This window comes from Brachyistius frenatus, unplaced genomic scaffold, assembly GCF_029030835.1.
Source record: "Brachyistius frenatus isolate BFR_SWC_R1_liver_20210118 unplaced genomic scaffold, ASM2903083v1 Contig_14, whole genome shotgun sequence".
In the NCBI taxonomy this organism is placed as follows: Eukaryota; Metazoa; Chordata; class Actinopteri; family Embiotocidae; genus Brachyistius; species Brachyistius frenatus.
In genome coordinates, this window is record NW_027210613.1 from 2,480,377 (window position 1) to 2,492,469 (window position 12,093).

General features: G+C 38.0%; 1 protein-coding gene across 3 annotated transcripts in view; it reads left to right on the top strand.

The window, feature by feature from the left end:
• The window catches only part of LOC138617846 (CUB and sushi domain-containing protein 3-like), a 229,538-nt gene that overhangs the window by 50,420 nt on the left and 167,025 nt on the right, over positions 1-12,093 (top strand). For all 3 annotated transcript variants that reach the window (XM_069693161.1, XM_069693160.1, XM_069693162.1), the window contains exon 5: positions 4,842-5,082. In XM_069693161.1, the coding sequence (XP_069549262.1) occupies positions 4,842-5,082 (241 nt within the window). The remainder of the gene's footprint in view (positions 1-4,841; positions 5,083-12,093) is intronic.

Below are 12,093 nucleotides of genomic sequence, written 5' to 3' on the forward strand. Positions count from 1 at the left end.
TCTCTCTATTTTTCTGTGATAATGTCAGTAGTAGCATTTGCCACAGTGACAACGTTGTGTCCTCTGTGCCTCCCAGTCAAAACCTAGAACATAAACACTACAGTATGACAGCCTGTGGTTTCTGCTTGCTGTAACTGCACCTCAAGGCCTAACTTAATTTACTCCTTTGTACAGTACTGTGTCTCACTGCTATGTGTTGATATTTGATTGATTTTTACATCGTTTCATCACGCAATGCCCCTCGGCCCTAGCAGATGCCCTGCAGATTGTTGGATAATAGTGCTGGATGTATTTTTTGGCACGTTTAACAATATGAAAATGTGGCCGGTTTTAGACTGTAAGTGCATATATACAATTTAATTCTAGCTTCTATCACATCCAGAGCGCTGAAGGAGAGTTTAAAGAAGCATTAAGCATTGAAGGACCTTGGGAGATACTACATATTTGTTCTTTACTTAGTATCCTCCTCCTTTGCAAATTGAGCTTCTATCATTTTTGCCTGTGATGATTTTTTTCTTATGAATGCTAGCTGCTTTACATTGTAATATATCTACTGTCAGACATTCCTACAAATACCTTAAAAAAATTTCAAAGGTAACATGCATGTTTGAGTGAAATCACCCTATAGTCACAGGGATGAATAAAATCCCGTCACATCGTTCAGATCAGATAGAAATGTTGACATCAGTGTGTTGCATAATGCATCATATACAGAAAACATATAGTCTATTTACTGTGTTTTGCAATTCTCTTTTATGCGTCACTGTCATCTGTGTCAGTTTGCTCTGAGTTAATACAAATATAAATAATTACCACATATTTAGCAATTGAAAGTCCTCACCTTATTGTTCTTGTAAGATCAGTCCATATAGTTTTAATAGTTATCTTGAGTTTGAGTGATAAAGTAAATTTAGTTTGGATTCCATTCCAAGTTAAAATGCTCTTAAAGTATATTCTTCAAGATTTTCATTTAAATATCTTTTAAAATGCTATCTATCGCCTAATGAGGTAACACAATGGTGATTCAGCCTGTGGCCTACTGATCGAAGCCCTTGTATTTGCAGTAATAGGAACTGATTGAGCTGGGTATCTGTAATGTCAACCCTAGGAAAAATGTCAAGCGGCACACTGATAGTGACACGTTTCTTTAACCCAGCAGTGGTTGTTCGTCCAGAGGGGGTAAGCTGTGCTAAAGCAACAGGCTCGCTCTTCAACCAACTTGTGTGTGAAGCGATGTAACTGCCAACTGACTGATGTTACACAGGTGACATTGTTTGGATATGTGGGAGTCAAGTCCGAAATCTGCAGTTACTACTTGTAACTTGCCGTAGGGGCCACCAAAAAGAACAAAAATGGAAATTATGATGCTTACTTTAATTGACTTCATCACACACTCATGCTTTTTGTGTGATTATTGATTTTAACCAGTTCATAAATACAGTTGTGGTTACCACTTGTCATTCTAACTATTTTTTACTCTTTTCTGTTCATTCTTTCACTCCTCCATGTAACAGAAACTGTTCTATATCATATTAATTCTCACTGGCAAACACATTGTAGTGTGGACTACTTTGGTTAATTGTGAAGGATTTCACACCAAGCTTTAAAAAAAAGAGCAGAAATCAGATTAATGTCCTGTGTTATCTGTCCTGCTGACCATTTCTATGAAGAATAAGCACTCATGTCCAGTGTTACCACCACAAACAGCATGCACAACCAGTATGGAGTATATTGTCTGTTTTACTGGGATGGTAATTCAGCTTTAGATGAAATATAAAACAAAACAAAACTGTAATTTGGTCTTTTCAGCATGATCACCTTCTTTCTTGTAAAACAGTATCATTACAGCCCTGGCAGTTATATCAACCAGAGCAGACATGGCTTTTAGAGTCTTTTCTGCTGGATCAAATAAAACACAGTCTGAGACAGATGGAGTCATTAATAAAACACTTGATGCCGCTCAGTTTTAGTTCTCAACCTGTTCTGTTTTTTCACACTAACTTCTATCCTTTTAACTCGTCAGTGAAATGAAAAAGTTTAGATGTTACTTTTAAAAATGTAACTGTTTGGTCGACAACAAACACACTAGATTTACTTAAACAGGATTTCAGCCTTGTGATTGATGTTGTAAATGGAATGGTCAGTGCTTCAGCTAAGGAATTGAACACAGCTGTAATATTACCACCACAGTTACTGTCGGGGTGATTTTAAAAATGAACTTCTCTCTCATGAAGGTCTCGTGAGGATTTACTGAGTGGATTCAGTCTCTGCTTTGTTGTGTGCTTCCAACTGGTGTCACCTTGTTGGAAAATGGGTTTGTTCAATTGTTTGGACCCAATCGTTCCATGTCCGGGAAATCTTCTGTTTTTGGTCTTTGTCAACAAAACAATGCTGCATCTCATTCTCCACAGTTCACTGATATTTATTGACATGCTGCATAGGAGTTCAAAGGTCATAGCCATAGTGCTGTCAACAAAAGAAAATGTTCACTTGTCTTTTGAATTACTGTATAATAATTCTGCAAGAAGTGCGACTGAAAGAAAACTAGAAGAACAGATAGAAGAAGATACCTTTTTCTTAAGCCTTTATTAAGTGGTATAAAACAGAAAAAGAAAGAAACATTTATTTGGGATTTGTAATACTTTTTTGACTCATAAAGTTGAATTTGACGGGAGCACCTACTGACTACCAGTGGTGGAAAGAACGTTTACCAAAATTGATTTAAAACAGTATTCAAAACATTTAAATAATCTGAACATAACTCCTAATCATAACCGTCACCATCTGCATGCTCCTTTTAAGACTTTTAAGATGTGAACAACATATAATTATGGAGATTGATTCATTCCTTGACATGGTGTCTAAATCTTCAGTCTGTTATTATGAAACCATCAACAGAAAGTGTAGTAGAGAGGTGATTTCTGAGACTTTTAGCTGAAAATAAGTCTGAGGTAATGAATAGTATTTGCAACATTTAAACTAGAGATGGCTGGTCCTTGAAGAATCACTTCTAGATTAGGTTGCTTCTGACCTGCGATTATTTTTGTGGTGAGGCAGAATTTCTCTGACATTTCATTTTACCTTTTATTTCTTTTCTGTTATTCTGTGTATTTTACAGAAGCCCAAGGTTCCTCTCTTTCTTTTCTACACTCCTGTGTCTTTTTTCTCTCACCGTCTTTCCTTTCCAGGAATTTTTCATCTTTTTCAATCTTCGCACCTACACCCCCTCCCATCTCATTATCCGACACTTCTCTAACACTTCCTTCTCGCTCTATTTGCCTTGATGGCCACGAGGACACTTTACGCTGTCCTCCTGTCTATCATCAAGGTTAAAAAGGGATGTTTCTCCTCTGGTCAGATTCTGTTTTATTAATTAATTAATTAATTTCAGTTTAATTTCAGCCAATAGCCATTTACTCTACAGATCTTCAGAGCACTCTCTGACATGTCATCTTAAATGCATTGAGAGAATATAGCATTTGTCACTCAGGCTATGTTTTACATGGTGGAGATGATGACTTAAACCAGAAACAAATCATCTCTCCAAATACTTTTGTTGTTACAAGGGTACTGGCATTCAACAAATGAGCCTACACCTTGCCTGCCCTTGGTGCGGTATACAAATGAAAGTCTGCCCTTGATATGAATCATACATGTGTGGTATCATTGATGTCTCAGACAGTTATCAATTTTCCATCTCTGCCCTTCCTAGAAAGACTTTGATCAATTGCTGTGCTGCTGCTAATGTGTCAAAGGACATGGATCAAGCCAACTAGCAGACACTGCTCCTCTGTCTTCTCCCCCTTTTTTCTTCATCTTCTTTTGAATTTCATACATCCACTTCCTTGTTCCTTGACCAATTGTGTAATGCAGCATACAGGAATGTTCCAAGGCTGGCAGCTCTGACAACCCTGAGTGGAATGCTGAGCCATCAAAGGTTTCAGCTGGCACATCTGAGTGTCACATATTAGTCTTAAATGATGTGAAAACTGTGAAAGCCCTGCCATCATTAGAATTCTTTAGGGAGAAGAAAACTGATCCAGGGACAGAGGGAGAGTGGTGAGTAATAGTAGAATGATCTGAGAGGGCTTGGAGGATAGGGATGGGGAGAGAGATATGAGAGAGTGGGGGGGAAAGGGAAAGCGACGTGGAGTGAAAGAGAGCGAACCACTGTTATGGTGGAGTGCATTAACATTCAGCTGACGTGCCATGCTGCCCTCACTGAAGTTTTTTTTACAGCATTATAAGCCCTGTTTATCACCATTTGTTTGTTTCCCAAAACATGAGGGGGCTCGAAGTAAACAAGGATGAATTACTGACTCTTGGATGGAGCGAGGGAAAGAGAGAAAATCATCAGATATTTTTAGTAACCCCCCCACACACACACACACACACACATACACACATTGTGACTTCAATGAAGAGAACTGGCAGAGTCAGCGTGCAGTTAATTCGTTAATTGGTCTGCCAATTATCACTTGTATGAATGTATCACGATTTATGTGTATATAAAACACAGGCAACCTTTAAATCTTACGTTTCATATTGTTAACAGACCCCCAATTGTGCTGGATTTAGCTGTAGATACTGGACTCAACAACCTGTGAATGTGTGATAAACAAGTACAATTATGTGCTTAAATGGCCTGCGCAGCTCAGTGTGCTGCTTCCACGTTGGTCTTTCTCTGGTTTGCATTAATCTGAGTGGACAGGTACAGATGTTTTATGCCTGCAGCCCCCATGTTGAACTTTTGAGTAACAGATCTGATATAACCCAGAGACCATGTGTCCATTCTCCTTCTCACCCCCCGTTACCCTGGTTTTCTCTTTGGTGACTGACAGCGGAGGACACGTGCGGCGGCACCCTCAGGGGCTCCAGCGGGCTCATCTCCAGCTTCGATTTCCCCAGTGGTGACTCCCCTGGCACTGGCGGAGGTGCTGGAGGCTTGGGCAGCAGCGGGGAGTGTAAGTGGACCATACTGGCAGATCCGGGGGACACCATCTCTCTGGTGTTCACAGAATTTCAGATGGAGGAGAAGTCGGATTTTCTGGAAGTAGAGGGATCTGAACTGCCAACCATCTGGTGAGTTAACCTGTGAGGGTGGGAAGTGCATGTATTTCATCAGATGAGCATTCAGGTGTTGCATTCAGAGTTCTACTGTGAGAGCAGGTGTTGGTGTTTGGTTATGAAAAGGTGTTAACAGAAAGGTGTCTTTGATTTGTGTGAGATGAGGTTGAATTTGTAGGGATGCAGGTTGGGTTTCCACAAACGATTGCTGACAGTTTTGTACTTACCTTTCTGCAATAAAATAAATGTTTTTAACTGCTTTAGAAAAACTGTTAAATCACAGCCTACATTCTGTTCAAAAACAGGGCAGCCAAATTGAATGTAGGGCAGAAAATAAGTTAAAAATCCCAGAGAGATTATCACTTTTATCCCAGTTAGTTTGTTTTATGAGTCAGTTTTTATGGACAAGTAAGTTAACTTGGTGATAAAGTTTTATTTGTATAGCCCAGTATTACATCAAGTGTTTCAATCGCCTTCTCAGGAGCTCGGCTGCAGTTGCAAACTCAACCCCAACTATCCAAGAACATACGGAAAACCTCCTTCACAACCCTTTTCTTATTAGAAAAGAAAGAAAGAAATTCAAACCGGTTGGAAAGAGGCCATTACAAAAAAGGAAACAGGAATTTGTAATAGTTAGTTTTATAAACCGTAACAATGGCATTTTAACTGACTTATATGATTGCATTTAAATCAATAAGATAATTAATCAACTTTAAGTATTTTTTTTTAAAATGTAGAGTTTGGAATGTGTTTTGTTCTATTAAAAAAAAAAAAAAAAAAAAAAAAAAAAAAAGCTATGGGCACTGAGAATATAGAAGTTTAAGTCTAGATTTACAGATTGCACGAGAGTTGGCATCTCTGTGTTTATTCCAAAGAGAGGTGGGTTCATTGTAAGAAAAGGCTACACTGCTTAAGGATTTCGCTTTAGTTTGTCTGACAATGAGGCGTCTCCCAGCTAACATCTGAAAGCACACAAAGTGAACAAAGGTTTGTTGTGTGTGTGGTTGAGCATTACCGTGTAACTTTTTACTAAAGCAGCACTTTAACATCAGCCACTTGAATTGAAAAAGCAGATTAGCATGCAAATGTACCCTTAATGAATTTGCATGGACAGTTGTGGGCAGAAAACATTTTAAATTTACCTTGTGATTCTGACTGAATTAAATCAATTCACAGACTCCCACATGAATTACAAATTACAAATCTTTGTCAGAGTTTGGTTGAAAAAGCTACCTTCAGACCTGTACAGTCTTGGTCAAAATTATTGGCACCTGTGAATTTCAAATACATAATTCTGAATATCTTTTGACATGTATGTAAATTAACCAATTATCTATAACCTGATTATTCCAATAACATGTCCAAGTTTACTAAACAAAAGAAAAAAAAACAAAAGAAAATGTCTATAATGTTGAAATATCACAAACACCAAATGTACCACGGGAACAATTATTGGCAGCCTTTACTAATATTTGTTTTCAGAGACAACAATAATAGCCTCTGAACATTTCTTCTAACAATGTAGAAGCTTCTTGCTGCTAGTTTCTGCCACTTTCCCACTGCTGTGTGTTCAACCCCTTTTAGGTTTACAGTAGACCTTTTTGTAATGGCATATTTCAGCTCTCCAAATGTTTTCAATGGGATTTAGGTCAAGGCCCAGTTTAAAACAGTCCTTCCTTTTCAACCATTATTTTATCATCCTGGATGTGTGCTTTGGGTCCTTATCCTTCTGAAAGACACAGGACCTTAGCCTGAAACCTAGTTTTCTAACACCATGCAGCACATTTCTCTCTAAAAAGCCTGGTAATCTTCTGATTTCAATGTTTCTTTGATATATTCAGCTACTTCAGTACCAGAGGCTGCAAAGTAGCCCCACAGAATGACAGAACCTCCATGTTTTACTTTAGGTAGGGTTTTCTTTTGCTTTTGGGCTTCATTTTGTCTCCTGTAAACAAATTGAAGAGCACTACTTTGGTTCCATCCATCAATGGAACATTATCCCAGAGAGGCTATGGCTTATCCATGAAGGTTCCTGCAAACAATAGTCTTTTTGCCTTTTTTAAATAGTGGTATTCTGTTCCGTTTTGCTTAAGAAACTATTGTTGTTGTTTTGTAAATTTGGACATTTCATAAAATGTTCAGATTTGTTTAGTTTGCATTTATTTCTAAAGATATTCAGAATTCTGTATTTTAAATTCAGGGATGCCAAAAACCCTAACCAGGACTGCTTTTTGCCTTTTGTATGGGCTTCATGTAGAAGTCATTATCACCTGAAACAAGGGAATATGAAATGAGTTTAACCCCCAACCTTTAGACTAAGGTTATCCATCTCCCCTGTGCCCTGTATGAACGGGAGCATCCACCAGGTTTATGTGATTCTGCTGGGCATTAATTATAATTGGCTGAAAGAAGCTATAATCAATCAGCATGCTGGGAGCTTTGTTGTTCCTGAGAGTTGTCGTTGAGTGAGTCAGAGGGAGAGAGAAAAAAAGACACTGTGTCAGTGAGTGACAGAGTCAAAAGCAGAGGTGCAAAAGGAGATTGTGGGGATGACTGCTAAGCATTGTGTGTTGACGTAGCTAAGGAGAGCGTGACAGGGAGCCGATATAGGCTGACACTGATGTTTTTTTGACAGACCATCAGGTAACCATCCTCTCATAGGCATAAAAACTCAAAATTAACTATTTAACTGAAAGAAACACCCCTCCATTTTAAAGCCTCAGACCCCGAGTGGCAAATGTATTGCGTTATCTTGTGACTTCTGCTTTTCTGGATTGAGATTGATTAATGTTACCGTTATAAAAGAGATGAAAGCAACAAACTTAACAAACGTCTGCAAGTGCCATCATTAAAGCAAGGCCTAAAAAACAAGTATACTGAGCAGGTTACTTTAGTACAACTTAAAAAAAAAAACATCTATAAAAATATCAAATTAAACACTAATGCAATTAGAACGTCCCTAATAGATTTAATTTACATTTAAAATGTAAATAGTATGTTTCAACATTTCTTTTCTTAAACATATCAAACAACTCTAATAAATAACAGGTGAAATACATGAACAATTTAAATTAATTACATTAAACTCTTATCTTTAGACATTAATACCATCAACAACGCACTACATATTTGATACATTCCATTAACCTCTATCAACATCAAAGGTTTTCCATTAATTTCTGACCATTAATTAATTTTAAAGTCCCAACAAATCAGGTAAATTAAGTTTTCGGGTTTAAAATGACACCTATTATGTTTATTTATCTAATAAAGCAGTTTAACAAGCAGTACTTTTATATGTGGGAGTTTTTCTTGCGTGTGTGGTGAGCGGTCACTTGAAGCTCAAGGATGATGCTCTAGGTTGTTCATTTGGTGACATACAATAGTGTGTCATCAAATGTCAGAGGCTGTCAGGCAGAGTTCTCGTTTTAAGCCCTGCAATCCAAGTGGGGCCAGAATTTTTCACGCAAGGGCTTCAACTTTTGCAGGTAAACAGACAGACAAGCAAATGAACATGATTCAGAGCGAGTGATTCTCTTGTAAAATTCCTTACCCTCGTTCGCTCTCTTTTTATGAGTGTCTCCGACTGTGGACAAGGCTATTGAACAGCTAAACTTTCGAACATCCCAACATATAGCACCAGCTGCTGCAGAGACAAGCAAACTGTCAATTTCCCCTTGAGGTTTACAGCTGCTTAACAGTGATTGACAGCCTGGAGCCTCAAACTCTGTCAGATTTAACCTCGCCTGTTAGCCTTTTTCACAAAAATGGACATGAAATGTGATCCAACATAACCTGTTATCCTCCTTCAACCTTTGGTGTTTCATATTATTATCAAGTGATGATACATGAGTACAATATGAATGAAATTATGAATCCTGAAAATGAGTTGCAAATTAAGAAACCTCATGATCCTTGACAGCAAAATTGACCTTGTGCTGGAGAATAAGAATTGCAAAATAATAAGGGCGGTACAGTTCACGGAAACATATTTAGTAATCAGGTCAACACATATTTTCCACATATACAAAATTACAGAAAATATGAATGTTAAAATGTGGTAACATCATAAATTACCAAATTTTACTTTATACTTTTCTGAAGGTGGATGTAGACATGGTTTTGTAGACCAAAAAACAGTTTTAGATAGATGAAAATCCACAAAATCAAAGATCATAGGGCAAGATATGTTTTGCGGACACCTCTTAGCAGCTTTTATCCTTTTTATCAATTGAAGATTTCTGTCAGATCTCTGAAAATGAGTTTATTGATTCCATCGTCGTCAAGCTGGGGCAGGTTGATGTGGGGCTGCACATCAATCACTGTGAAAATAGACAAAAAAAATATGTTTCGTTTGAGAAAAAACAACACTGCAGTCTGGCCAGGCCAAATAAAAAAAGTTATTTGTTATTCTTCTGACCTTTTAATATGATTGTTTAGCTATGTTCACAAAGGGCAAAAACAACAAGCTGTAGATTACACGTCAGTCATTATTTCAAATATGGACACAGAGCATGAAACTTGAAAGGCTCTGCGAATATTAGACACACTTTTTGCTTACGCAATCTAAAATTTGACCAGGAAATGGTTCGATTTATTCATTCTTTTCTCTCCACCTTATTTTCCACCTCTGCAGTCCTTCAGTTTATTGCAGACTTTTCAGATTTCCCACTGTAACACTGCTTCTGTATGTTGTAAACATTATAAAGAAAGCTGAGAGTTTAGAATTTATTGTTGCTTAGCCAAACAATTTGGCAATATTTTGCTTGGTTCATTGAATGTGAACAATCCTATTCCAACAGAGTGGCTAAATGGTTGTCTGAGAAAGATTACAATATTCAAAGTAGGTTGAGAGCAAAAGGTGCCCTGCAGCTAAATTACCAACTTTGGTTAAATTAACATGTGTATTTGATTAAATTTCTTCTCTCTGGGATTTATTATTGATCTTCCCTGGCAAAATACTGTGAAACCCATCAAAATGTCTCCAAAAGCCATGCTCTACTGCTGTCAGACTGGGAAGAATGCAATATTTAGTGGAGGGAATGTGCATTGACAATTGACTCAGGTATTTCACCAAGGCAATTAGTATAAGTAGCTCCTGGGTATACAGCAACTTGCCCACTGCTCTCAAAAGCCAGTGTACCGGCAGACTGACAGGCACCAGACTGTATAAATTCATCTCCTGAACAGTAAATGATGAGGGAGCAGCAGATTCTTCCTTATCGCATAAAATATTCCTACAATTACTCCATCTCATCAGATTATATTGAAAAAGGGAAAGCGAAACCTCGCCCAATCTTTTTTTTTTTTTTTAACAAACCTGCATTGATAGGTCATTATCTGTGGAGCACCTACGTAAAACCTGCCTCTCTTTGAAACTGAGGCTGAAATCTCTGGTGTCTACTATCGGTGTGGCCCCAAGGCCATGGTTGGCCACAGTGCCTGCACACATGGATTCGTTACGTCGGTATTTTGATGAGATTGCCGTGCTCCCTTCATCCTCTCATCCTATCAAATCAGGCACATTTTACTCTGAGAAATTTACAAGAAACATCTACCAATAGTCCTTGAGATGCCCCAAATCAAGGATATGAAGCATGCTAAAAATTGGATGAAACCTAGCACATAAAAAACACTCCACTCGTGCCAAGAAGTAATCTCCAAACAAACATATTGCATATCTATGTAGGAACAAGTACACAGCCTGAGTGAGTCTGCAGAGATAGAATGGCAGTGGATTATGCGAGGAATCCATTTTTTCCCATTGGACTCTCGTCGTTTGTAACTCAGTATGCTCCGGAGGAGATACAATAAGAAAACAGTACAGCACTCTCTTGTTCTTATCTGTTTTAGAGGGACTTGGCAGCCAACTTTCCAAAAGTCATTTATTTGTTTCCATGACACTTACATTGATGAGTCCCGGTGACATGCAACAATGAAGCCTTGAATTATTTTCACAACCATCTGGCTGCTCTTGAATGTTTGATCACAAACTGGACATACAAGGACAACTGGAGCCACAAAATAGTGATACTATAATACAGGCCTTTTCTCTTATCAGTCATTGTACATTTTCCCTGACATTATGCCTTGTTACCTTTCTGCTCAGTTACATAAAATATTCAATATGTACCAGGAAAAAAAATCATGAGAAATTTTTGGCAGGCTAGTCATCAATTTCTCAGATAACATCAGACGCTGTAAGTCTTTTTTCTCTGCCGGACTTCAGCCTGTGAGCACTTTGCGTATCTGTACCTATGGAGAGTGGCAGCTGGAAGGAGGGGTGATGGAGTGTATTTCTGCTCTGTCATACTTTTTCTTTTTTACTTTGTACCCGCATTGCTTGATGTAGAAGGGAGATTTTTTGCATTGATGTGAATAAACTCGTTGGGAGTAAGTCCTCTGTAAGGTGACATTAAGCCTTTGTTTACTGTTGATGGCAGATCATGTTTCTCCTCCTCAGCCACACTTTGCCTTTGTCACAACAATAGATTCACCTCCACTGGCCTTAAATTTGCAACATCACTCCCGAGCTGCCTGGAGAATCTATGCAACTTCTGGATGGCTTCAGCTTTATTGTCACAATCCATTTTCTTTTAAACTTCTGCAGGAAATCTTGCGATCAATTGCCGCTTCTACAACAAGAAACAAGGAGGCACTTTCTTCTACTTTTGCTACCTGAAAGTGGCTCTTTTTTTACTTCTCTTTATGTTGGTGACATTAACAATTTATCAATGACGCAATGAGACAAAAGGTCAACTTTTGTGTGATAATCAATTACCTTGTAACTCCCCTTTAAGAACAGCCATCATCTCCACTTGTGATGGATATTTTGGATTAAAAACATCAGTACTACAAAATTGCATTTAGTTTGCTTATCAATTAAATATTAAACAGCCTGTCTGGCACAGGTTTTATTATGAAGTAATAAAGTACAAATTTAAACAGCAGACACCAGTGAGGTCGTCAAAATAAGGAGAAATCAAAGGTCAAGTAGTCTTATTAACGCATTTTTTTGTATTTATT